Here is a 26,927-nt window from a genome sequence, read left to right on the forward strand (position 1 = left end):
TGTGTCACATCCACCTCCGCAGAGCCCCCCCATACAGGTCAGGCATCTGTGCACTTTCTGGATCTGCTTCCTACCTGAACATGAGCAGGGGACTAAGTCCTTTGCCAAACCCACTTTCCCCGACCATTTGAAAAATAAAAATAAATAAATAAGCAAGAGGTCAGCTCTGGCCAGGGAGCTCCTGCTTGCTGATGTGTAGAGACACATTGCTTAGTCCCGCAGCCCTGACACACTCACCACTATAGCAGATGGCATCGTAGCGAGAGTCGGGGTGAGGGTACCCCGTCTGGTTGACGTACAGGTACACTGTCCGCACGCCCACCAGGTTTCCTCCGCAGTTGGGCCGTGCTCTGGAAATGGGGTAGCGGACGCTGCGATCAGCCAGCCAGCCCGCGCTGCACATGTCCATGCCGTCCTTCCAGGCCAGGTACAGCTCTCCCGTGGTAGCCAAACGAGCTCCCAAGCTGCGGCATTTGTCAAAAGCTTCTTGGAAGGTGAACTTCTCGGGGGCGGTGGCATAGAAGACTTCACCTGCAAGCACACCATCCGTTAGCACAGGAATTAGCTGTAGAATTCAACCCCCATTCCCTTTCTCTCCCCTTCCCGCTCCTGAAAGTCTGGATAAGATGAAAAGTCTTGCACATTACAGCTGAACTGCATCCCCATGTTGGTGACCACCTATACAGACGAGAGACAGGGAGTCTTACTGGAGTCACAGGGCAAGAGGAAGATAAAAGACAATTTCAGTTCTAATGTGCTGGATATTTCAATGGATCCTTCTCATAAGCACGGGTGATGGACACCTCTGAATGTCACACCCTCTAATGGGTGACCAGCGACTTGCAGGATGGCACGGACTTTTGTGGAGGTTAGACGGACTCCACCCTCTGTACTGCATTAGTCATTTGACATTAAAATTGTCCAAGGTCTGACAAAGAGACTGTAGAGAACATCTAGCTTTGCTGGGGTATGTGCTTTTCCATCTTCAACCTGTCTTGCCTCTAGTCCCTTTGCCTTTGTATTTACCATTGTTCAGTCTAGGCATGATCAGAGCTTTGGCTGTTTCTTTGTCTAGTAACAATAAAAGCCCCAAATCACCTTGCATTTGCTCTGCATAGCAGTAAACATCGTAAGTTTCATCTGGCTCACGGACACCATAGGTCCTCACTCCTGGAAATTCATCCTTGTCGCCATAGCAGCGCTCCCGGGGCCAGTGGATGGGGTACCTGGGGGAGAAAGGAAGCGTAAAGAGAGGGGGCCAGGACCCCGGCAGCCGCAGTGAGGCTGGAAGGGGGCTGTGGAGCACTGTGCAGTGTGATGATTTATGCCTTTTCCTGGGTTATGGGGAAAGGTGATCTGCTGTCCTGCCCTCCCTCTGATGGTCCTGAGCACAGCACGTCCCTGGGAGCACCAGCCAAAGACATCAGGCCAAGTTGCCCTTGTGAGGGATACACAGCTTGGTACAGTTGAGACACACTTGTGCATTTTGGCATAGCATGTTTTGTTTAAAGAGGACGAAGGATCAGGATTAAACCATTGTCTACTCAGCTGTCACTACCAGCTGAGGAAGGCAGTGGTCACTCTGCTTTCCTGCTATAGATTCCCCTGGCAGAAAATGGCTTGCAATCCACCACCTCCCTCTGCACGCCAGCAATTACAACAGCTGCTATTTCACAACTGTTTCTCAATCGTTTTTGGTCAGTGGCTTCATTACAGAAGCCTTTCCCTAATGACCCTGCTGTGGCTTTCCTTTCCCCTCCACCGTTCATTACCTGACAGTCTGATCAGCCAGCCAGCCAGCATCACACTGCTCGTACCCATCCTCATAGGCAGCTTGCAGCTGCTCCGGAGTAGCAATGACAGCACTGTTCTGGATACAGGCCTGCTTTGCTTTCTCGAAGTTCAAGGTGTACCTTGTGGAGATTGCTCTGTAGTGGAATACGATGCCTGGAAAACACAATGGCTGTCATTCACACGTCTACTACAGAGCAACTAGCCCCTTGCCTTCCAAAGAAGTGATGGATTCAAAGAACAGATACTACATGTCGACCAGAAACAATGAACTATTTATGCTGATTGTCTGTGTTTGAGCATCTCAAGCCAAGCATGACTTGGTGGGCTCCTTTCGCAGGACCTTTTGGGACACACTGGTGACCTAGGAGAGCAACTGCTCTCCCATGGTGCTGTAACAAAGTCACGGGGCATTAAAGGCCAGTACCTGAACAGCAGTGTGAACAGTGGAAGGAAACCCATCACCCAGAACACAGAGCTATATCACCATCAGAACTCAGTACTTCCCTGATACAGCTTTGCGCAGCATTTTGAATGCATGGTTCAGAAACCAGCCAGTGGGGCAGAACAAGGACTGTGCTGCTGTGAAGGTTTGAAAGCTGCCACCTCGCAAGGTCCTGCTCAGGACCAAGGGTGCAGAGTGTCAATCACTGTACAAACACCCAGGAAACCTTAACAAGATGCAAATATACTTAACACCTCCAGATCTGCTGCAAATCTAAGTTGTATTTTTTTGTTGAAGGGGATCTTTATAAAGGATGGCTATTGGTACACTCTGGTCTGGCATGAGCAGGCTTTATGTCAAGTGGGAAATTCAGCAGGAGGCAATGAGAGGGCTCCCAGCCTCCACTGTCAGATATGTATTCCAGCGCACGTGAGCAGCAGAGACACGGTGGTTAACTGTTGTAGTGGAAGCTGTCTCCCTGTCCTACACTGAATGCAGAAACCAGGATAAAGATAAAGGTTGTAGGAAACTTGTTATTTTATCCACCTATTACTAGGATGGGCTTTGCAAGACAACAGGGAAAGTTTTTCCAGAACAGACCAATTCTCCAGCTGAGGGCATCCCATCTCCTAAAATGTTTGGGAGAAATAAAAGGTCTTGTAACAGCCCTGTTCCAGCTTCATCCCTCTGAGCAATAGCCCAGCATATCCAGTACCACCTCCTGCCAAGGATGTCGTCTTGCTGTCTCTGTAAGTCACCTCTGCCAGAAGAGTCGTTTTATTGCTGTATATTCTGCCATGAGTCATTTTACTGGTTTGTTTAGTCTGGTCCTAGCCTGCTAAAATAAATGCTTGGCTGATGGCTTCTGCTTGCCTGCCCATTGCCTTCTCTGTGACCTGGCTGAAAGGGTTTATGCCTGCAGGGACAGCAGTACCTTCTCTGCCCATATATTTCTTTTTCCCTTCTGCCCAGGGCAGGCAGCAAATCTTGAGAGGAAAGAGCAAGGGCAGGATCTCACCTTTCACTAGGACCTCTATTGAGTCTTGTCTGTCCTCAATCCCGTACATCACTTCACAGCGATAAATCCCAGTGTGGTTGGATCTCAGCGCCTTGATTTCCAAAGTGGCATCAGTGGGGATGGCAGGGTAATTGGGCAAAGAGATCGCCTCCCTGTATTCGGTGTTGAGCCGGATTTTCCCACCGGTGGCCACTAGCAAGACAACTTCGGTGCCGTTTGAGAGCTTGCTCCATTTGATCCGTGGGGTCAGCAGAGCACTGGTGTCCTGTTCCTCTGGGATGTTGAAGTAACAGGGGATGTTCAGGGAGCTTCCCAGGACAACAAGCAGGGGAGACTGCTCAGGTATCTTGACTTCCAGGCCATCACTTCTGTCTGCAGTTCCCAAACAAAGCAATGGTCACGTCAACAACACATTTAATCCAAAATATCCAGTGCTTCCGTATGCTCCAATGCCTATATCTGCTTTGCAAACTTGTACCTGCATATCCGGACATACATACGCTTTTTGGTCTAGTCTGCTGAAAATGACTGGCCGAAAGGGAAGTTACAACCATGACCTTTGTGCCGTGGTTGCTTTTGGGTTTGGACTAGGGCTGGGTGTGGGAATGAAGGGGTCTACTGCCGTGTAGCTGCTGCCCATGCTGTAGGATCACACCTGATCGGGTTTAAAATGGGGAATGCTGAAATTCCCTTAGTTTCCTCATAAATCTGCTTTTGCCTAGAGCTATCTCCCTGGCTCCCCAAGAACAGTGAGAGGTTATGGCATAGCATCCATCCAAATAGAGGAGCCCTGTGCATACACAGAGCAGATCTTATGTACACTTATTTCTGTCAGCTGCACATATCGGGAGATGGGACCAGAGTGCAGCACATTGCTCAGTCCCACTTTCCCACACCCTAGGGCACGTACCTGAGAGCTCCACAGCGGTGGCTGCAGTGATGACTCGCAAACACACAAACACTAATAGTAAAGTGGTCATAGTTTACCTGCAAGAAACAACACAGGGAGAAACGATTTATGACAGGTGTATGTTCATAGGGAGCCGAAAGCTGTGGATGCTGCTGTGAGGCAGTGCAATGCTTTCAGCCACCCCTTAAACCTCCTACATGTGGCTGGTGGTGAAAGCCAGTCCTTGGGGAAGGATGCTGTCTCAAAGTGCCTCTTGCTTCAGGAATCATTTCCTGAATTGTCCATAAGACAAATAAACAAGATGCTCTGCTATGTACATCAGACAGAAATGTTACTATTGATCACTTATTATATTGCTGTCCCATTCTCTCTCTTGTGATTCAATCTTACCTGTGGAGCAGAAAGACAATTTTACAAAAGATCTTCACGCTTACTATGTATTTACTGAAGAGGGACCATCACGTCCACTAAGCCTTTGTCTCGGAGCAGGAGCTGCCCCTCACCAGCATCCCCCATCCAAGCCAGCACTGGCTCTCAGGCCAGATGGTTGGATGCATTTTGTATACCACAAAATGCTCTGAAGGGAAACCTGCCCTCTACATGGTGAAAAACCCAGAGGTTACAACGCTTTGGTCCAATAGACTTGCATTGCCAGCATACATAACCTTAACTGTAAATGGATCCTGAACTGATACAAGAAATCCACAGGATACAATTCTGGGCATCTAAACTCCACCCTAAAAATATCTTCCTGGGGTCCCTCAATTAGTCAGAGCAACCTGCTACTTCTGAAAGCTTTAGGAAAGGAAAAGAGCATCATACTGACACTGAATGGCAGAAGCAATATAGGGAAGCCAAGCAAATTAATCCTGTCTGGATTATCATCCAGTATAATACCATGGGATATCAAATAGCCACATATATTCAAGTTGGTTTTAATATTTCAAATAAAACCCATGTTCTCTGGCAACACAGCATCATTTGGCACCACATTTCAGGACTGACTCAGAAGGAAGGACCACACCTACTGAATCACTGGTGTTTCCTTTGAGGTCACCTGCCCAAATATTGTCTGTTTAACTCCTGTTAACGGAGTTATGTTAATGTTAACGGAACATTCTGAGCATATACCTATTGACCTTGCAGGAAAGTTCATTAAATACCCTCACTGGCACAAGAAAAGGCCAAAAATAAACCTTATCCTCTACAGTCCAGCATTAGCCTTTCACTTATGAAAAAGTGGACCTCCATTAATTTCAACCTGACACATCAGAAAAACTTATCTTTGTGAAATCTTTAGTTAACAGAGACAACCATACTGGTGGAAAATAGGACAGAGTAGGGCTGGAACACATCAGCAGAGAAGCATGAAGGCTCGTGTTTGCAGCTGTATGGCTGAACAAGATCAAATGGACATGTCTCAATTTCTTCTGGGTGTGGGAAAAAAATTTCAGGTAAGTGCCAAGCTCAGGGAGAAACCGTGGAGTTGCACATATGTTTGAGTGTCTCTCTGGTTAGGAATGATATCTGCACAAGCAATGTATTATGAACCTCTCTGCAGCATGACAGTTGACTTCGCCATTTCCCTCTGCTGATGGCCAGTACCAAGTCATCTGCCATGCTGCAGAAGATGTCAAAGTGTTTGGCAGTCAGTACCTGGATGATGGCACGGGGATGTGCCCATAGGATGGGTGGTGGGGGGCAATGAAGTGCCTTCTGCTCATCAGTAAGCAAGGAGAATTGGAAACACCATCTGCTATGGATAAACAGTCTGAAATCAGCTTGGCTAAACAGCCATACACAAGAGTCCTTAAAAAGCTGGCTGAGTAAATTGCTGGCCCACTGATGTTCATTTATAATCTGTGCTGGAGCACTGGGGCAGGTCCCAAATACCGAAGTGCTGTGCCAATAGTCAGCCAAGATATACAGCGATAAGCCTCATAGATACATGCTAGTTTGATTGACATAAATTCCAGGCAAAATAATGGAAAATCTGATACAGACTTCCGTTCATTAATCACTGAAGAATAGGTGTAATAATCTTAGTTGAGGCACTTGTATATGAAACAGGTGCTTCCAAACTTGATTTTATTAGCTGGCACGATTCTAAGTTTGTCTGATAAAGGTGCCTGCATGGTTGTAACATAATGTAATTAGAATTTGATAAGGTCTGACTTTCACAGGGTTCCATGATACGAAGATCTGTAATGCCAGTAGTACATACATTGAAATGGCTTAGCAGAAGCTTAGCTGGCAGGTCTCTAAAAGGAGCCATTGACGGACACTGACGTTGAAGGAGATATTTCTAATGGGCATCTGCAGGGGTCAGTATTAGATCCAATGTGTTTCCAAATAGTCTGTATTTCAATAGAATCAAATATAAAATTATAGAAGGGATGCAGAGCATGCCTGACAGTGGGATGTTGTGTCCTAGAAAGCAGTCACTCAGGAGAGCTACTGCCATTATCTGACACTAAAACAAACAGGATGGTCCCTTCTGACATTAAAATTCATGAATACGAATGTATCAATGTTTCGATCTCTGGTCTTGTATTATTCATCTTGCCTGGCTCTAGGCAGTACAAAGAATCATGTTTATGGATATCGCACACATTTTTTACGTGTCTTGTAGGATCTAAGGCAAAAAGGCATCCTGTAAAATTAACCCCCTTCCCTGCTCAGTCTCAGCCAGCCATGCCTGAAGCCCGCACAGGCGAGGCATCCCATGGCCGTGTCAGGTAGGGAGAGAGGGATTCAGGGGAGAAGGAAAAGGGCTTAACCTTTTGGGGAACATCTCCAGATTACAGACCAGTCTGTAACACATGAGGCACTGCAGAAAACTTGAAGCAGACACAGCTTCTGTGTTTTGGTGTATCTTTAAGCTTTGGGGGGAAACCGAAGTCCACTCTTTGAAGCATATTCTTGTTTAGTTAGAGGAAAGCTTCCTACAAGAACAAATAACTCTGAGTCTGTGCATCCAGAGCCCTTCTAAAGTAGGTCACTGCTTTCACTAGGGACCAGCCTGACATCAAGTGAGAACTGTCTCTGTGAAATGAGGTTGTGGGGTGAGCTCAGATTATTTCTACTTGCACCATCTCAAAGCTGCCATTCCGGTGGATACCCTCCATTCTCACCCTCTGAATAAAAGGAGAAATAGGAAAGCAAAGATCAGGTGAGTCCTGGGAGCAGGGGTGGACCCTCCTGGGCAGAAGGCACTTGGAGGGGATTCAGGTAGAGAATACTTTTCTAGCTATTAGTAACTAAGTTTTTAGCCAAGATACTCACTTGAGCACTAAATAAAATCTCTTACTTCTCCAGGCTCCTTAGAACAGGTAAATTTCAGCTGCCTCTGCATTTTGCCAGGATCCAAGTAAGCTGAACAGCCCTGAGTGTCAGGAGATAAGCTCAGCCAGGAGAGGCAGGCAGCTTTAGACCCGGATTACCTACTAAGGAACAGAAACATCCTAGAGCATGGAAACAGAGGTGCTTAAATATAACGGGAGCTGGCTGGCTGAAAAGACTTTTAGGGTCTGTGCCTACAGCAAACCGGTATTGTTCTGAGTCACATGCAGTTGTTATTTCTGTGTTACATTGGCAATGGGTAGGAAGAGAGCAGGTTCATCTGTCCATCAGTTAGACATCACAGAACAAAATGCCCCAAAAAGAGGAAATGCACTTTGTCCTAAAAGCTAAGACAAGCTCATGTACTCCTAGTCTTATTCAAGCTTTATGTTGATCTTTCACAAAGGAAAAGAGCCTCATATGATAATAGCTGGGACCAGCAGTTTCTTTGCAGTTTGGTTTAGTTATGGAGAAAAACCCCACCCTCACCTTACAGAAACCCAGAGGCAATGGGTTTTCCTTGTGAGTAGTAGTTAAACAAATCACAGTAACAATGTTTTGGGTGTATTCTGTGAAAGAGTTGCTTCCCTGCCAGTAAGAAACCCAATCTACTCCTCAGGGTGCTGTTTGCAATGTTGATCTCCATATTTCATTCCCCTTCAGCGTGCCAAAGAGATCCAGCCCTGAGTCTGAGCACAGGTCTGGTTGGGATTCACTGTGCTGGGAATGCCTTTGATTAATGTCCTGTTGTTACAGCAGTGATTCCATGCTGCAATATGTCTGCTCTGTGTTGTTTCTAGTGGGATGTCCAAGCACATGGTAATCAGCAAACAGCTGCTTGAAGGAGCCATTCTGGAAGTAAATAAAGACGGAGGTCTGTCTGAGGAGATGTAGACATAGGTGATGGAAACCTGGTCTGTCTAGCCAAGGGATCTGGGGAGGTTGCTCCTCTCATTCTAAAGCAACATCTAAACCAGATTATATAGCACACTCCTCAAAACTGATGCTTCCTCTCCACTGACTGTCAGAGCAGAGAAGGGTGATTAGCTCAAGTGTGGATGTTGTCTCTGCAGAGGCCTGGGCTCAGATTGAATGAGCTGTGCCCATGGAGCATGAAGGTACAGTTCAGCACGTGTGAGAAAGCAGTGTGTGTTTGCTGAGATGGGATCTGGCATAGAGGAAAAGTTTTCATCGATAAGGAAGTGCCTGAGCTACACGACTGAGTAAAAGCAGAGTAAAGCCTGGAGCAGACTAAGCAGTGGCAGGAATGTCCCCTGGTCAGCATCTTATTGATTGGCCCCCAATGTAGCTAGATGGCTAAGGAGAGAGGTGGACCTGAGCAACATGTTGGGGATACAGGCAATGCCCCTACCATATATATCATAACACAGGCCTCTGGAGATAACTTCATTTGACTACCTTTTTGAAAAATCATTGAGGCAGCCTGGCTACTAGAAAAAGACGAGCTACTGAACACATCGTAGCTACCAGATCACTGCTGACAAACACCAATTCAGTTGCAGGGTCCTTATCTTCTAGCAGAAAAAGTCATCTTGAAGGGAAGAAGCTCTGCAGACACTTTGGTGGATCTGTTTGTAGGATGACCACTCAGAGAGGACTGTCCAAGTTCTAGTGGAGAGCACTGGAAGGGACGGACTAGTTCTTGCAGCACAGAGACCTACACACAAGCAGCAGTCATCACGCTGTGCTTTCTGCAAGGTCCTAAACCTTCCAGCCCTGCAGACTGCTTTCTTGCAAAACTCCATTTGTGCTTGCTGGGAGAACAGCTGGGGTAGGCGGCTTTTGTGGCCAGAAGAGAGGAGAAGGTAGGACAAGTTACACAAGGACACGGCTATGCCTCTGCATCAGAATAACTGTCGCTGTGCAGGGTACCGAGCAGGCTGGAGGAACAAGAATCCAACCAAACTGCCACAAAAATCTCAGCCATCCTACCTTCTCTAACCAGTGACCGAGACACCCTCTCCAATTCAGTCTGGGCCAGGAAGAATTCAGGGAAAGCTCTTGCCTTTCCAAAAAAGGCAGAGTTGGGAAATGCTGGTAGGCTCAGGAGCTCTCCACCCCAGAGAACAACTGTCCTTTTCACTGCAGTTTATTGCAGCTTTATTTCATACCTAAGGCTGTGCTTCTGTATCAGGTTGTGTGCAGACTGTCCTAAATTGGCTGCATATAAATATGTTTATTTGAGAATCTAAGTGTGTGTGGAGGGAAGTGTGTACATATATACAGACAGGTTTAATCCCTTGCTCTTCCAACCCTGTCCCCAGGCTTTCAAACGACTGAAGAATCTGGAGGGAGCAAGAAAAGGAAAAGTCACCACAGTGAAAGTCCAACAAAGTGCCTACACAGTAAGACTGTACAGTGGAAAATAGCCAGATGGCCCATTTGCAGCCCAGTCTAACGTGTTTGCTTGCTGGAAAGCATTTTCTGTTCTAGTCTATTTTAATTGAGTCCCATCTGCAGTTTCTCCTGTGGCCTTTACTTGTTCCAGACCATGTTAATCACCCTTGCTGCAATTAAATTTATTTTCATCACCCTTAATCCTGCTGTTGTCTTTTTTTTTAATTTTTTTTTTTTTTGGATGGGGGTGGATGGGTCATTTTAAGCATCCTTGTTTCTCAGTTTTGGAAGACCTTTAATTCACTTACATATTTTTTCTGGCAGCTAATAAAATGCCACTCATTACCTAGAAGATATGCCTGGCCATAAAGGTATTTCCAAAGACAATATTTCCTTTAAAACTGTGGATATAAAGAGGCTCCTGAACAAGAGTCAAAACCAGCACTACTCATTTAGTCTTGGAGTCTCTCTCTTCAACTAGTTTTCCACCTCCAGTTTATTCCCCATCAGGGAACAGACCTTAGTTTCTCTAGGACACATGGTCGCCTCCATCCAGCCTTATTTCAGCACTATTATTTTCAGTACCAACATGGGCACCAAAAGTTTGAAGAGGTCTGAGGAGACACCATCATCCAGCAGGGACATTAGGAAGGTTCTCACGTGTGTTTAAACAGCCTGTCCCATGCCCTTGTAGGTGTTGGAGTCAAACGGTGGTTTCTCCTCTCCTGTGTAAAACTACAGACCGTTCCTCTGTGATCTCTATGAACAAACACTTTATTGTCCCTCTGCATGTTCCTAGCCTCTGTGCAGGACTGAGAGCTTTTCTGTTAAAAACCTCAGCCTGATCCAGGAAATGGGAGGGAAGGAAGAGGGGGGGGGGAAAAGTGAAGGGGGTGGGCAAAACCAGTTTTATTTCTTCTTCTTCTTTTTTTAAATAAGGCAAACTTTGGAACTGAAATATGGCAATAAATGCACTCCTGTGATTTTTCATGTTTTTTCAGCTGTAAAGAAAATAGAAGAAATATTCCATTCTGTCTGGTTTCCAAACCATTCTGAGAGTACAGTCTTTATGTACAGAGCAGCTTGGATGCTGCTCCTGCCTGCTCTGCTTCTGAAACCATCTCTGGAACAATAAAGTCCTTTCTTCCCCTATCAGAAAGACGCATGGCAGTAACTGCTCAGATATTTTGTCATCGAGGCATGTAGTCCTCTACACGCTGACAGTCTTGCAGCATTGGCTGCCTGGATTACTACAGGAGATGACAAACTGACAGCACCGAGGCATTCGTAGTGCACAAGGCACAAAACAGAGAACATTTATTGAGGACTAGGAATAATGTCAGGTTTCACCTCAAGCCTCAGCTGGCTCCCATCCTCAAGCACCCCTTGCTACTGCAGGCATGAACACGGTCAGACAGAGCTCTGCTAATACACCCTGGTGATGGCATGAGTGTGCCCTTCAGCCCTAACCTATGGTCCAGAGCTCCTCTTTGTCCTCCTCCACAAAGAACCAAAGTTGACTGGACTTGTAATTTTGTTTCTATGCTGTACCATTTTCAGTGTCTTTATGACTTTTCTTTCAGTAAAAGAGTTGCAGTCTGTTATAATTTGACTGTTTATCTAATTATATTGCACATACATGACAGGAAAAGCCCAAATACCTGAGGATGTATGGACATGCTTTCAACAAGCAAGATGCCACAGGAAATCTTAGCAAAACCTAAACAGTTATATGCCAGGTTCAGTTAGTGATCCAAGCTCAGTTGTATGGTCTGGAACAAATGTCGTACTGAACACAAAAAGCTTTATAAGCTCTTATCCCTTTTCTGGTATCTACCACAGAATGGCTTTCATTCTCCCCTGACTTACACTGGGTTTACATTACACCTCCATGAACTTCAGCAGCATTTCTCCCTTTTTTTTCTTCTCTCTGTGCTCCCCACCCCCACCCCCCCCCCCGCCCTTCATCAGAAGCAAGCTAAACACAGGTTCCAGGACAGCAGAAACACATACCATTGGCCACCCCAAAACTAGCTCCCTTGCAGGAAAACCAGAACGTCTGTCATGGGCAACACATACCCCAGCAATTTTCCTAGCTTTCAAGGACAAAGAAGTTGTAATATGTCCATTAAGGCAAGCAGATGGCAGCTGCAGCCTTTCATGCAAGGTGAGGGATCAGCACCAAGTCCTGAGCTGCCATGGCTCTGAGTGTCTGCTCAATATGGAAAGCAAGAGCCACATTCAAACGGCCCCTAGAGCTTCTAAATTCAAGGGAACAATGAGCCTTTGAGACTAGCTGAAGCTCGCACTCAAAATCCTCTCTGCTCCAAGGGGAGAAAAAGAAACTTCTAAAGAGCAATTCATCTCCTTGTGAAATAGGTGTCTTGGTTGAGAGTGGCTCAGCCATTTCTCTGTCAGCTAGTAAGGGAGCCTGGAGCACTATTAGACATCTAATTTTTAGAGATGGGAGGGTGATTATGCACTTTATAAAGCCTCCTTATAGCCTATTTTTCATGCAAAACAGTTGGGTGTAATTGGGATTTATCCTTTTGCTTGGGACAGGAAGGAAGAATTTAATTTACAGAGAAGCAATGAAACTTGGAAATCTCTTTCCTCCAAGATATGCTGTCTCTGGGAATGACAATCACCCATCACCCTTCTTTGGTAGCAAGCAGCAGGTAAACAATTATATCCCAGGGAAAGAAAGTAACAATCTACACTTGTTTTCTGGAGCTGCTGTCAGCCTTGAGCGAAGGTTCCCTAGATGAAGGAAGAAACCCCACCAAAACACAAAAGAAGAGAAACCACATCCTCCCTGGATGACAAGTGTGAAGATGGCAGCCTGGGCCATGATCCAAGGAAGTCAAGAACAAGCCCTTGCAGTGACAACTCTTTCCATTTAAATGCCCTGGCTCACTATAAAACCCACTGAGAAATACAAAAGCTGTTGTTTCTGTGCACGTGGGATCTGAGCTACCTAAGCCCAGTACAGAGCAGGAGAAAGAAAAGACTGAGGGACCTGGAAAACCCTTCTTGCATTAGCTTGGCAAGGCTTCTCTAGATCACCATATGACTACCTGCTCCAAGCACACATCAGCTAAACAGGCAGGTAGGTCCTCTGCAGATGCCGAGAGAGCTAGTGTGGGATGGGTGACGCTCAGCTGACTGGCAGCAGCTGCTTGCCCCAGGTAGGGGTTGGCCCATTACTCTGCTGGAGTGTGAGAATGATGCACAGGCTGCCCTGGGGATTTTCACTTGTGCAGAATTTGACTTTTCACTTGAGTAGGCTGAACCCTCATTTGTGCAAAGAGAGCCTTGAAAAAGCAGCCTTAAAATTGAGAAAATGTCCCCCTCTGGCTACAGAACAAGATGTGAATGTGACTGCAGAGAAGCAAATCTCTGCAGTGCTTTTATGCTGGCAGAAGATTCATGGATATCTTCTGCCTAGCTTCCCTTCTGCTCTGACCCAGTTCAGCCCTTCAGAAACCTGGTTTTCCAGAAATCCGTAACGCCTTTGAAACCATGTTTTAATACAGAATCCATAGGCACATAGTCCTAAGTCTTCACTGACTTTGCTAGTTAATGCCTACATCTGGTATCTGTTAATACTCTGCTACCCAAAATTGCCTTGTATGTGACATATGTGCTGCTAAGAAAGGTGATGTGGAAGTTCACCTAACAAGGCACTGGGCAGGACTGGAAGAGACATCATGAAGCTGGTCCCTGTCAGCTACACCATGGTAACGATCTTTCTTGCTGTGTTCCAGGTAGACAAAGCTCATGCTAGCTTGGAAGCACAACACACTTAGGAGATTCAAGGTGGGAGCCACAAGACCACGTGCCTGGCTGTAGGGCCTCAGTAACAACCGCACACTTGGGTCACGCTAATGACATGCAGTGTGACCACATTTCTGGTTGGTATCAGTCACGTGTAATATTGCGCCTAGCCTCAGCTTGCACTACTGTCCCTTCATGTAATAAACATCTCTTAATAAGACACAAAGGCTGCAGCAGCCTCTTGCTAAGCATACCTTCTACTGATATGCTAAGTGCATCATGCTGCACGATGGTCTTTGGTGAGGTGGTCCATGCTGGGAATACACACAGACGGTAATACTAAACACCCTTATACTGTCACAGCTTGGACACAAAAGAGATAGGTGAGTAATCACATCCTATCTGGCCTTTGCATTACCAAGTATAGCCTACTGCTGGTGCTGAACAGCAGTAAAAGCAAGCTTCTATCCAACCTGGAGGAAGAGCTTCCAGCTTCATCACAGTCTCAGTATCTGCCTCTTTTTGCTCCCCATTTTCTCTTTCCAAAGTTGGCACCTGAAAGTTTTCTCTGCATTAATTCCAGACATTGTGTAAACACTGTGCTTAGATTTACTGAAATGAGGCTGTTTCAGCCCTAGCTTTCCTCCCAAGTAGATTTCCTGTCTCATAAATTCAAGACACGCACAGTTTAGTTTTGTTAGGAAGGTGGATCTCGACTCGATCCTCCCTTTGAGATGACCTGGAAGACAAAAGGGCAAACGCCATGGGAAAGGGCCTGGAGCTTTCTGGCTACTGCCGGGAAAAGTGGGGGACATCCTGCTATGTGCTGTTCAGGAGGTAATGCCAGTAGTTCAAGTGAGTGTTACTACATGCCATAAAAAAAAATCTACAAGATTTGAAATCTACCAATCTCTCACTTTTTTTTTCTTCATAACCCCAGAAGATGGGGAACCATCTTTTCCTACTGAGCAGATCACTGGCATTTTCAGTGGAGAAGCAAGGGATTACTATTTTCTCCTGTTTCCTGGTGCTCAAACTATTTGTGACTCCTTAGAAAGGCGCATGCGTATCAAATGTTCACATGCACTTCTTGTGCCTGCAAGCAGAGAGAGCCTCCTAGGAGCAAAAGAGCTTTTCCTCTCAAGCCTCTAGTCACTAGGACTTCAGATATTTTTTCTGGCAGCTATGTGGACCCCCAGCCTTAATGCAAGAGTGGGTTTTGCTACTGCTGCTGACGGATCTCACTTACCCTGGTGTCTGAAGAAGGGTCTTTACCATAATGTTGGAGTAGGTTTTCATCAAGTTTTCTGCTGTCTGGGACTGCTATGATGAACCTCAGTTCTGGAGGCACTGGGCTGGCTTTGCCTTCCAGTTTATGGAGGGGGCACACAGTATAAACAGAGACCACAGACTGCACATTCAGACTGTAATGAGGGTTTTGCTGCCTTGGCTGTGTTTAGGAAGACTCTCCTGCTTCTCAATTTCCTCTGCCAACAAACCTCTGACAACTATACTGAGCACAAAACAGCCATGCCAACTTGTACTAATCTAGGAGGTTGAATGGTACAGGAAGGATTAAGAAAGAGAAGCAGCTTTTCACTCCCCTCTCTGGTTCTAGGAAAGTTTAATCAATGGCTGGGCACTGTACCCCTTGAAACTGCCTCATGTGTGACAGCAGGAGAATAGTTTGCTGTCTCCTCTCATTTCCTCCCAAACCAGCTCTCCCAGCCCATTTTGTCCCCCTCTTAACGGTTTTAGCAGTGGTGGAAGTTTATGTGGACCATGGACAACACTCTCCCCCCTTGCCTCCCTTCCAGGGTCCAAGTCACGCAGCAGGTGGGTGCTGAGCAGGGGCAGTGTCCACGGCTATTGGCTGGCTGTACAGGTCAAGGGCTTTCCTGTAAGGGTGTGGAGGCTTTAAGGCCCTGTTAAAATCTCACCAGGCTATCTCTTCTGTCAGGTTTTTCCTTTACATTCGTTCCCAGTCACTGCTCCAACCAGTACCCATCTCATGGCACCTGGTAGTTCTGCATGCCTGTACAATTCCTTCCTTTTTTTGTGTGCTCAAACCATTCACATTCTGGCATGCAGTGCCCTCTTCCCTCCTAGCCAAGACACACAGTGTGTCTTTAATTCAACTTAACTGGCTCAGTCAATAGGTTCCCTGTTTATTTTAATGTTGCTCTATTCCTTTTGAGGGACGGAGGTACCTCAAAGCACAGTCAGCTGCCCTGTCCTGCACCAGTCGTTCCGAGGGGATTTCGCCATGTTGGGAACCCTGAAGGATGTAGTGCTCTCCTTGCTAGGGGCAGTCCCTTTGGGCATGGACACTTTTCCACCGCTCCTATTCACTTGTCAAGTCACTTTATCCAAACAGTAATTCCTGCCTTTGGTTCAGCCTGTTCTTTTCTTCTTGTGAAGAAACAAAAGGGGACTCTAGGCAGAAAATAAATCTTCCTCTTGTTTTTTTTCTACTATAGTGCTGCTTTTGAACCAAGCCAAATTGTACACCGAAAACAAAAAATGACAAGAAAGAAGATAATGACAAAATAGTTCACGGCTAAACAAGCTTGGTTTGGGTTTGCCACAGAGAAAACCCATCCATCAGAGACCTCAAAAGCTTTAAGTCCTACTTTATGAGACTGGCAGGGAACTGGAAGCAAAGGAGCAAGGTGATGGAGAAGATGTCCAAGAAAATTGTCCTCTTCTAGCCCCTCCATGAAGGTGGATGTCAGTTTCTGGGTGATGTGGTCATCCACCAGCAGAAAAGTTAACGGGACCCCCAGCATAGGAGAGGGAATAATTGGCAGAAGGGTTTCAGTTCCCTGGCTGAGATTTCCATTTTGGGTCAGTCCAAAACTTCCCTAAGAAAACCTTTCAAACAAACACCTTCTGAAACAAGGAACAAATGTGAAAGGATACATTTTTAATTATATGAGACCCATTGTTCAATTTAAAACTCAGTCACAGCCCTCTGCTTTTTTCTAAAGGAGACCTCAATGGATTCACAAAACTCTGCCCACACCAAAAGGTCTATTCTCTTCAAACACATGGTGAACCTTGCCTGAAGAACAGAATCACTGCGCTTGAAAAACAGCCAAACTTTTTGACCTGAATGTATGTTGTGTATATATATAGCTTTATGTTTACATATACATGAATTTATAAATGGGCTTAGGTGTGGTATTACTTAGGAAGCAACTGTGATGATGTGAAATTGAAAGAGAGAGCAAGATGAAGACAATTAGCCTCCCCAAAATTAGTTTCAGGCTAGGGTCAATGAATGCATATCAATAATCCTTCTGTTACAGCTCAGATCTCAGGGCGCCACTGAATTACCCCAGCACAGGCAGACAACAGTCTCTGCCTTCAAGATCTTGCAGTCTAGAAAGTATGCTGGTGACTAAGCCTAGAGAGCAAAAATGCCAATCTGGAGACACCACGGCAATCCTGAATAAAAGCAAGGCTCTTACATAAAATATAAAATGATTCTGTGAGGTATAGCCTGTAAAGGGAAAGAAATTTAACCTTAATATAAGCCACAAACGTTTGGAGAGCCACTGCTGCTAAGCCCAAATCTCCAGTTTGCTAAGCAAAGTCCATATGTCATACCTTCAAAAACGGAAAGCGAGGTATGGAGGAAACCAAAGCAGCAATTAGATGGGAATACAAAGTTTTCTGAGAAGCAAAAAAATTCCTATGTATGAGATGTGGTTGAGGGAAAGTGCCAAAACGTTGTCCAGCATTTGGTGAAGTGTTCTGTAAGGGCAAGAGAAAATGTTTTTCCAGAGGTATGTGGAACAGTTTAAAACCAACAGCACCCACATTTTTGGGGAACAGAAAGGCATCAATACAGATCCCCTTGTAGGCAAAATAAACTGCCTAGCAAAGTGTTTCAAACCTGCAAATACGCTCTGGCATTGACAGAGGAGATGTGGGCTTTAAAATGGATTCTGGAGCACACTACACTGGTATTTTAACTCATACACACAACACTAGCAAGAGAAACCGTGTAAAAGTAGAATTTGTTTTATACTATTGACATAAAAGACCAATTCAAAGGCAAGTAATAATTATGATCTATTTTAACCAAACTATCTTTTAATTCTTCCAATAAGATGGGCAGGTAAATTATCTGGTGGCCGGATCCAGTTACCACTGGAATCAATAGAAAAGATGCCATTTACCACTGGGGTTAGGAACATTAAGCTCGAGTTCTGGTATTAAAACCTAGTTTAGACAAGTAACTGCATGCAAGTCCCGAACAGACAGCAGGGAGAGCTGTGCAAAGGAAGCCTAAATCCCCACAAATTTGTACAGAGCACTCTGCTTTCAGACAGAAGAAGAATTAATTCCATAAGACGATATAGCAAGGAAAATCCTGTTTAGCTTTTACACCCAGTATGAGAACTGGATCTAATCATATATAACATTTGGGTACTGTCACAGAGCAGTCTGCAGATCGTGGTAACTCCATAGCTGCAACTGAAAAGCCAGCACAGCATTAATGCACGTTGATCCACATCATATAAATAAACCACACAAAGGGAACGACGTTCAGGAAAACTAGTCGACAGCTAAGTGTTCAAAACAAAAATTTTCTCTAACATTCGAGGATGAGCATTCCTGCAAATGTGGTTGAAGGAGTCATACTTTAAGTTAGTAGTTTTTAATGGAAGTATACTGGGAAGGTGAGTGGCTACAGCTGATATTCATTCTGGTCATCAAAGACTGGTCCATGCAGACCCCAGGTGTGTCCAGCTAATGTCTGGGAGCCTCTCGAGCCTCCCGTGCAGTACTGAGGATGCTCAAAAGCCACATCAGACATCCTCTCCCCTTCGGCTGTGCGCTCTGTGCTTGCCCTCTGAAAGACTCAATGCAATCTTTTTCCTACCGTAAGGATGTTGCAAGAGAATGAAAAGTATAAGCAAGTATTCTGGAGAGCAAGAGAATTAAGGCCCACTGGTTGGTAAGAAAATTAGCAGATGGCTTCTAAACTGAGCTTTAAAATATATTGAATACAAGTTTTGATATTACAGCAAAAAATACGTGCATTCTTGCACGGTACTGTGAGATTTTTAGGAATGTCAAAATCTGTAAAACTCTGATGAAAATCAGAGTAGAACTCTGATAGCTTGCCAAATTGTCCATGGTATTTCAGAACTTAAAGATGCAAATGGATGAGCGAGGCACCTAACGGAATTTGCAGAAGTGCTTCTTCGTGTCTTTGGGCACTCTGCTGCTTCTGCAAAACGTGGCCTTGAGTCCCTAAAGCAACTTCTGGAAAAGGACATAATTTTATAAGGGAGATAAATCCAATCAGCTATCTGAGTGTCTAATGACCCTGATATCAAATCAGTTTTGAAATATTATTGTTTAATTACACCACAGCACAGATGAGAGAGACGTCTCTGATGGATAATGTACGGAAATCTACAGAGATCTGCAGAAAAAGTCAGCTGTATTTGCAGTTGCTGTTGCAGAACAGAGAGCAATCCAGTTGGAGAATAGAAGAAATTGGAAATAAACTGTGCCAGGATTGAAGAGAAGGTGCCAACCAGAGTATTTGAGTGTCTTCGCTTTCACCAATGCACATAATGGAGGCAGGAATAAAGCTTCAGCATTACTCTGAGACTGCAGTATGGGAAAGGTGTTTCCATTTTAAGCATGAGCAAACCCAACTTTCTTGCCTTTGATGCTAGACCATGATCTTGAAGCTGTCAAAACTCTCATTTCAACAACATGTGAACAGATGAGCTGCCACAGAGGATACAGGGAGAGCAGAGGACCTTAGCACCAGGTCAGAAAAGGCTGAGCATAATATTCATAAAGTATGTGGGTTTATGTCAGTTGGATGTGCTTATTCAAAGTAGGAGGCTGGTGGCAATTGTATGAAACCAGCCAAAACAACATCTGAAGCAAGGTAGCCTGTATGGATTGAGAAGTGGAAAAGGGGCTTGTGTTAGCCAAAGCATCTCTGCTTTCCGGTGTTCTCTGCTGCTCTTAAAGATACCACCTCTGCTTACAAACCTTACCTTCCCTAAAGGAGAACATCTGATGGGGCTAGCAGAAGGAAGGACAAAAGTTTATTAGCTCTTTGAAACAGGGTCGCTAGGGTAAAATGCATTACTTCTCTAACAAATAAGGCAGATGAAGACTGACGGGCACTTGCCCTAATTTCTTCCAGAAGGATGTCACTGTAGGCAGACTGAGCTGGCTGCCACCCAGCTAAGCACCATGCCATGGCAGTGTGATGTCCAGCAGAGGCCAGCTCACCTGAGAACTTATCTTGCTTCTCAGGAAGGTTTTGTAGTCCGCCCTGAACTCGGTGTCGTCTTGGTCAGAGTTGCAATGGTACCTGGGCTAGGTAATTAAGAGTTACTTTGAGTATGTTAGTAAGAGCTGGAAGCACAGCATTGAAGATGAACTGAAATTAAGATCTTGGTTGACTCTCAGATCTTCATGCCTGTAACCCACATGCATGCCTGGATACAGCAAAAGAATGGCCCAAAACAGCATTCACATGCTTCAGAAAGGTGTGAAGGAAGGTACACATGCCCATCGCCATACTGATATGGGAGTAATTGTGCAGATGAAATGGGTACAGCACTGCACGGAGCTGTAGTCTCAAGCACATGCTGGGGTTTGTCTGCAGCATTTGAAAAAGCTGGACAGATTCAGAGCCCAACAATAAGAGCAGTGAAGACCTTTCCATCCTCTGCTAAACATGACTCAGCATTATTGGTGGTGCTGAATCATTTCATGCTGTCCTATGACAGGAAACCATGCAATTGAGACTGGAAGGTAATCTCTGCTATTAGCTAGCATCAAGGTGGGTTTTTTAAGAGGCAAACTGCAGGGAACCTAGGAATCATGAAGAGACAAGGATTTTTCCCTTCCTTTGGCAAAGCAGCTCGTGATCTTGAAGGACACCAGAAAGGGTCAAGATCCCATGGGCTAGCTGGCTAAGCAAAGGGGTGACCCCCTTTTCCCTGCTGACATGCAGTGATGGTTGCAGGATAGATCCAGCTCTGTGGTTGCTGACCACCCTGGTCTTTGAGAGAAGGCCCGAGTAACAGTGATGAAAGGCTGAGCTGGGAGCCCAGCATCCCCTGCTGTGTCATCTAATGTCGGTGTAGTAGGCAGTATTAGCAGACTAAGTACCCTGCAGTCTGATGGTATTACTTACATATCAATTACTACAAGGCAGCAGGGTATCATTTATACAATAAGTGGTAGACAAAACAGCAGGGTAATATTTAGAGGGCAAATACTATAGAGAGGAAGGCTGCAATTTGTTCCTCAGCAGCAGGATGTTCTGTGCACTCCAAAGTACCAAGCAGGATTAGGGTGACACTTACATGCCAACTACTGTATAAGGACAGGGTATTATTTAAACCCCAGATACAATGGTAGGGAAAGAGTATTATTTACTAACCAGACTGAATGCTACAGCAGCAGTGGCAGTAGCTGCATGGTATAATTTACAACAGAGGAAAAGACATCATTTGCAGACCGGTTATTACAGAATGGGAGGGTATTCGTTATGGTATAGCACTGAAGTATTACTTTGAAGCCAAGTGCTATAGAGGTACAGGGTATTATTTATACACCAAACACCATAGAAACTATTTTTCTGGGGTAAGTAATAGTGACAGTTAATCATTTATATGAAAGCCATCCTGTAATTTCCAATATGTGAACTACGTGATTATTTCAACCTTGAAACTGTGGTAGAGATGATGTAATGTTAATTACACTTAGATCTACGGCTGCTGTACCACAGGACTGCTAAGCTGGAGTAACCTTATGAAGTCAATAGATTTGTGCCAGCAAAACTACTGAATCTGCCCTGCCCTGTGCAAAGCCTGTGGTGCCCGGGGATTTCCAAGGTTGTGGCGGGGTGTTTATCCCTGACCCTGTGCAGGATCCCAGCAGGAGCAGCGGGTTTTGCTGTGGATTATAGGTTATTCAATCACCAGGAGAGCGGCTGCTCTCCCTACGGAGGTGTGAATGATGGATGGGAACTCCAGCTGGAAGGGATCAGCACCATCATTTTCAGCTGTTTATCAGCTGCTGGCCTCTGCATCTTCTTTACACACCTTTTTCCTCCAGTCTTTGATCTAACCTCAGTCAGGAGATGTTCCTTGGTTATTTCTTACTAGTTTCCCCTATGGATTTTTTTTTTCCCTGCCAAATTACTCCTATTTAAATTTCTCGCCTATTAAGTCAAATCTGTAACTCCTGCAGCCATCACAGAAGATTCCTTCTGTCCTTCAGTGGTTTTCTACAGTACTGCTAATAAAGTGTCCCAGTTCTCTGCCCAGTGCTAACCAAGGGCATTGGAGAAGCCAAAGGCACATGGAAATTGCCAGACCAGATGAAACCAATGGTGTGTTCAGGCCAGTATCCTGTCTTGGACAAGACCTATATCACCAGCTTCAGAGAAAAGTTCCCATCATCAAAAAATAGGGAATAAGTTGCTGAGGAGGAAGTTTCTTTTTAACACTAGACATTTAGTGGTTACCTTATGCCCTGAAGCATAAGTATTTACATTCCGTATTCTCCCACTAATGTAAGCTAGGTTTATTTGGCATGGCTTAATAGACAGTTTTACTCCTGTCAGGCCTAACCCGTGAGCACTCTCCTGCCAGAAGATATTTCCTTTTCTGATCACTTTGTCCCTACAATACAACATGGTCGCTCTTGCAAATGCCCTTTTTCTTGCGTTGCCTGATGTGGCCTCTGTTGAAGCGAGTGCCTTTCCTCTGGGACCTGCCCTACCCGTTGCTGGGCATGGGGGAAGGCTGGGTTCAGCTCTTTCCACCCTTGTGCAGCACCAATGTGTGTCAGAAGGTCCTTGGCTCCCAGGTAGTTCCCTGGTAACATGGTGGAAACCAGGACTGTCTCCGTGTTCAAGGTTCACGCAGTACCTCACTAGCTGTCGCAGCAAGTACTGCTGCCAGGTCAAACAGCACAGACCTGTCTTTCCTGGGACAACCCGTCACCCAGGTTCTTCACAGCAATCACTGCTCCTTTCCATCATAAGCCTCCACATTCTCAGGACACAGTGACAACCTGGGGGAACGGAGCCGTGAGGTAGGACTCTTCATCTGAGTTAATTTTGGGTCTCTCCCAAAGTTTCCCCTACTTCAGCTGATCCACTGTCTCTGGCTCACACTGGGGTTTGCAGAAAAGCCGTGCATTGCCATGCCTTGGTTGACATAAAGAGTAACTACAAAGGTGAAACCCGGATGATTACACTTGTCAGAGGTCTTCTGTTTCCCTGCTTTCATCTCTTGCTCCCTTCTCTCAGCAGAGTCCTTTCTGTGGCCTCAGCTCTGTTCTTTCCCGTGGCTCCCAAGCCCAGTGAGGTTACATCCTCAGCCAGCATCAGGGAAAGGCAGAGCCATGGAAACCCGCAGGCAAAGCCGGCTCCCAGGTTGCTTCCATGCAGCTTACACAGCAGGAACAGGGACCTAGTGGCTTCTGGACTTGGCTGCATGGCCAGCGTGCTCAAGTCCCATCATCTCCCTTATCCTTACTTGGTTGTCGGGGCAGTGACACAGCTCCAGCTGCCTCTGTCAATGGGCTGAAGCTATTGGGAGCATTAGATCACTAAAGCCGACTGCACAGCGGCTGGGCTTGTAAAGCAGGGGAAGGAAATTGGAGCATGGTGGTCCACAGGGCTGCTACTTAACACCTCAGGGCATTTCAACAGCTAAAGCACACAGAGGCTCTTGGGGTACCCAAGCTGAACGATTCTGGTATTTCTCATCCTTCCCCCCACCTTTCTGCTCTCTGGAATGTACAGAGCAATCACTGAGGAGGGGGAATATCATGCAAGGGAGAAATGGAAATTTTTCTTAAAAAGGGAAAGCCCAACGCAAAGCTCATGGAGGAAAAAAATCTCGTGTGAAGCGTCTCAAAAAAGGCTGCGCGGGCAGCACGACAAAACCCCCTGCCTATTCATCAGGCCAACAAAAAGCTTCTTTAGATTTATACTGTGAGTCCATTGAGAGGGAGGGGAGGGGAGGCAGCGCTCACACACCCACCCTTGTGCACACAGGCAGAGCCCGCAGACCTGCCCCGCACACACAGGCTGAGCTGTTCGGCCCTCTCACAAGGAAGCACTGAGTTTTTAAAAGTAAACTGTAAGGTTTCCGTTGTTGCACTGGGCTCAAGTATTTTTTTTTAAATATATAACAGCTCCCTCTCTTTGCCGTCTCTCTCTCTCTCTCACTCTTTAAACAGCCCCGGCTGCTCTGGGCTGCTCAGCAGCCGTCGCGCGCTGGCTCCGTATGTGGTCCAGCCCCGCTATGAACACTGCTTTTGTTGCTGCTGCTGGGAAGCTGCCTGAGAGCGGCACACACAGCCCAGCTTGTTTCACACGTGGAGGCTGCAGTGGGTTCGGGGAGGGGGGCATAAAGGAGGAGGAGGAAGACAGCAGTTTGGGGAAGGTTGTCTTGTGGTAGAGCAGTTGTCCCACCACTGGTGGGGGAAAGGGGGAAGCAAGGGGGCGGAGGAGGGTGGTGGTGGAAAAGATGTCTCAGGCAGCTAAGAAAGGTCCCGTTGATTTTTACAATGGGATCAGTTGGCCCCCCAACCAGCCAGCGTTTCTGCCCAGTGTAAGCCAGCATGGAAAGGCAACAAAGTCACTGGATCCATGCAACTTACAGAGTTTGCAGAGGATCTGCCTCAGAGAGGGAAGAGGAAAGAAGAGATCGATAATGAAGTGGATTTTAGAGTCCTCAGGGTTTCTGACCATTATGCACATCCCTGGGTGATACCAGAGCACTGAATAACAAGCTGGTCTCTCTTTTCATTTACACATTCATTCATTCATTTCTGTCTTTGAAGTGATACCATCCATCCTCTTCTTCTCTAAAACCCTTAATGTTCCTCACTAATTAGATAGTATTTTACTGTGATGAGCTGCTGTTTGCTCTGACAGTGCTAAGTCCACTGAACTTTATTAATAACCCCTTTTCCTTAGCAAGTTTTTCCCTCCATCTCTTTCACTCCCTCAATTTCCTATCTCATCAGCTCTCTTCACCCATCCATCCTCCAGTCCTTGTGATGCTGTCAAACCCTGCTACTGTACACGGAGGTGATTATAGGAAACATTAAACAGCAGCTCAAGTGGAACAGATGGAGTCTTCCCCCAAAGACCGTTCAGGCTGCTGAGAGCGCTCAGCCAGCACAGGTACATCTCCAGCCCACACCCTCTGCCCCATCCAGCGATGGTGGGAGGCGATGCCTCCCCTTTCTTCACTCCGACAGCAACTCAAAACATCTCAGAAAGGGGCAGCATCTCCCCTTTGACCTGTCAGGCAGATACAGTCTCTTGAAGCCAGAAGGAAAATATAACGTCAAACAACCAAAGCAAAGAAACAAATAGCTTCCAAAAGCACATGGAATTGCCCTCCTTTGCAAGATCAGAAAACCCACCAAACTCAGTCCCCAAACCACCGGCCCCTCTGCCCAGCCAACGTCATTTATCGGGAGCTTATAGACAAAACCCAAAGTAGTGAGGAATGCTAAGAGATTCCTCTCTCCCAACTATTTCGTTGTGGGATGTTATCCCCTTTCCACATCTGGCAAACTTATTTTAGAAAGCTAGGAAAGCTTTTCAAACTGAAGTTTTTTGGCTAAACGACTCAAAAGGGAAAGGTTAAAATTTATGCTTTCTGCAGAGGATTACTTAGCACAAGGTTTAAATCAAGAGCCTTAAAAAGTAGCAAATGAACGAAAAGAAGAAATTTCTGATAGATTCTGAAAAATAAAATCTTATTTTTTGCTCTGCCCATTTCTGGAGAAGAGCTCAGCTCTCTGAAAACTATTGCTAAAAATATGCTTCATCTGTGAACGGATTCGGAAAGAGGGCAGGTACTGAGTAACGCCCGAAGCAGCTAAATGGAAATAATGCAGGAGACGCTGCCAACCACCAGTCCCTGCCATCTTCACGCAAAGGGAGCGTGCTGTCAAACCCTCCGGCATCCAGGCTCTCTTCACTCTCTTTCTGAACTTGTCAGCCCCTACAGAGCTTAACGCCCCTCTAGCTCAGAGATCGCCCTTTGCCTTCCCTGTAGCAAAGCAATGACACCAATCAAAGCAATAATCGTGAGAGACACTGCAGCCGTTTGGGACGCTTGCAACAAATCAGCACGACAGCAGCCTCCTTCCCCAGTGCTCAGAAGCAGGATCAGACACATCTCCAGTGCTTGATCAGTAGCTGAAATCCATCACAAAGAAACACCGATGGGTCAGAGGGTCTTTTGGGGAGGGAGAATGGGGGTAACCCTGTCTCTGCTCTCCCGCTTCGTGGTTTTGACTATAGGATCTCTTAAGCCAGGGGTTTGCTTTCCCTCCCTTCCCCAGCCAACTGATAAAGTTGACACATAGTTGTTGCCTCTGGATATAGGTTCTCTCCCCATAACGGGTGGGTTGTCGCTGGGGACCGTCGCCCTGAGAGGCACTCGGGGCACAGGCTCCCCTCTCACAGCAGTGCTGCTGGCAGAAGGGAAACTGTGGAGAAGCTTGGGCTCAGTTTACAACTTTTCTCACATTTCTCTGCTGGTTGCTCACCAGGGAAACAACCAATCCACTGACTGAGAGCCTGCATCTTTAGAGCACTGAGGAAAGAAGTAGAAAAGTTAAGGAAAAGATACCAAAGAGAGAGGAGGGAGGAAAGTGCAGTATGTTACCTTTAACAGTTCAGTGCAGTGCTTCCAGAAGCTAAGTCCCATACACCTGGCAGACAAATGAGGTGTTTTTCGGTGTTCAAGAAGGAAAGAGCTTGCCACTTCTTGCTATTACTGTATGTCTTCTTCACAATCTCCAGATGAGTTTTCCTGCCTTTCCTTTTTTTTTTTTCCTTCCCTGGTTCCCCAGAAGAAATCAAAATTCCCTGTGTGGTATTTCAGGTCCTTTCAGGCAGTGGCAGCAGCAGCAGGCTTGAAGAGTAAGTACTGTGTGTGAATGGCAAAAAAGAAAGAGAGGGTTTCAGACCACATTAGCTGCCACTGGCTGCAAGAGAGACCATCAAACTCCTGTCAGCCTCCTTAGATACCTCTTGAAGAGCTGGCAAACTAAGTGTATTGGATCCTCCTCTGGATTTTAGAGTAAAGGTAGGCAGGCATCCAGGGGGCAGGGGGAAATAGGAGGGCTTATGGACAGAAAAGGAAGCCCAGCCTCTTGGAAAGAAGCAAAAAAAAAACCAACCACCCAACCCAGAAAAGAAAAGAAAGGGGGGAAAAAAAGCATTACCAAAAAAAATAAAATAC

The 26,927-nt window shown here is 45.9% G+C and overlaps 1 protein-coding gene across 1 annotated transcript in view; it reads right to left on the reverse strand.

Annotated features, from left to right (window-relative positions):
- ACAN (aggrecan) overlaps positions 1-26,713 on the reverse strand; it is a 50,678-nt gene extending 23,965 nt beyond the window's left edge. Inside the window, exons 1-6 of the mRNA XM_056347473.1 lie at positions 26,349-26,713; positions 4,165-4,241; positions 3,255-3,626; positions 1,773-1,947; positions 1,099-1,226; positions 238-531 (exon numbers count right to left, since the gene is read on the reverse strand). Coding sequence (XP_056203448.1) covers positions 238-531; positions 1,099-1,226; positions 1,773-1,947; positions 3,255-3,626; positions 4,165-4,234 — 1,039 coding nt within the window. The 5' untranslated portion in view covers positions 4,235-4,241; positions 26,349-26,713. The remainder of the gene's footprint in view (positions 1-237; positions 532-1,098; positions 1,227-1,772; positions 1,948-3,254; positions 3,627-4,164; positions 4,242-26,348) is intronic.
- Positions 26,714-26,927: the final 214 nt, after the last annotated feature.

This window comes from Falco biarmicus, chromosome 7 (genome assembly GCF_023638135.1).
Source record: "Falco biarmicus isolate bFalBia1 chromosome 7, bFalBia1.pri, whole genome shotgun sequence".
Classification (NCBI taxonomy): domain Eukaryota; kingdom Metazoa; phylum Chordata; class Aves; order Falconiformes; family Falconidae; genus Falco; species Falco biarmicus.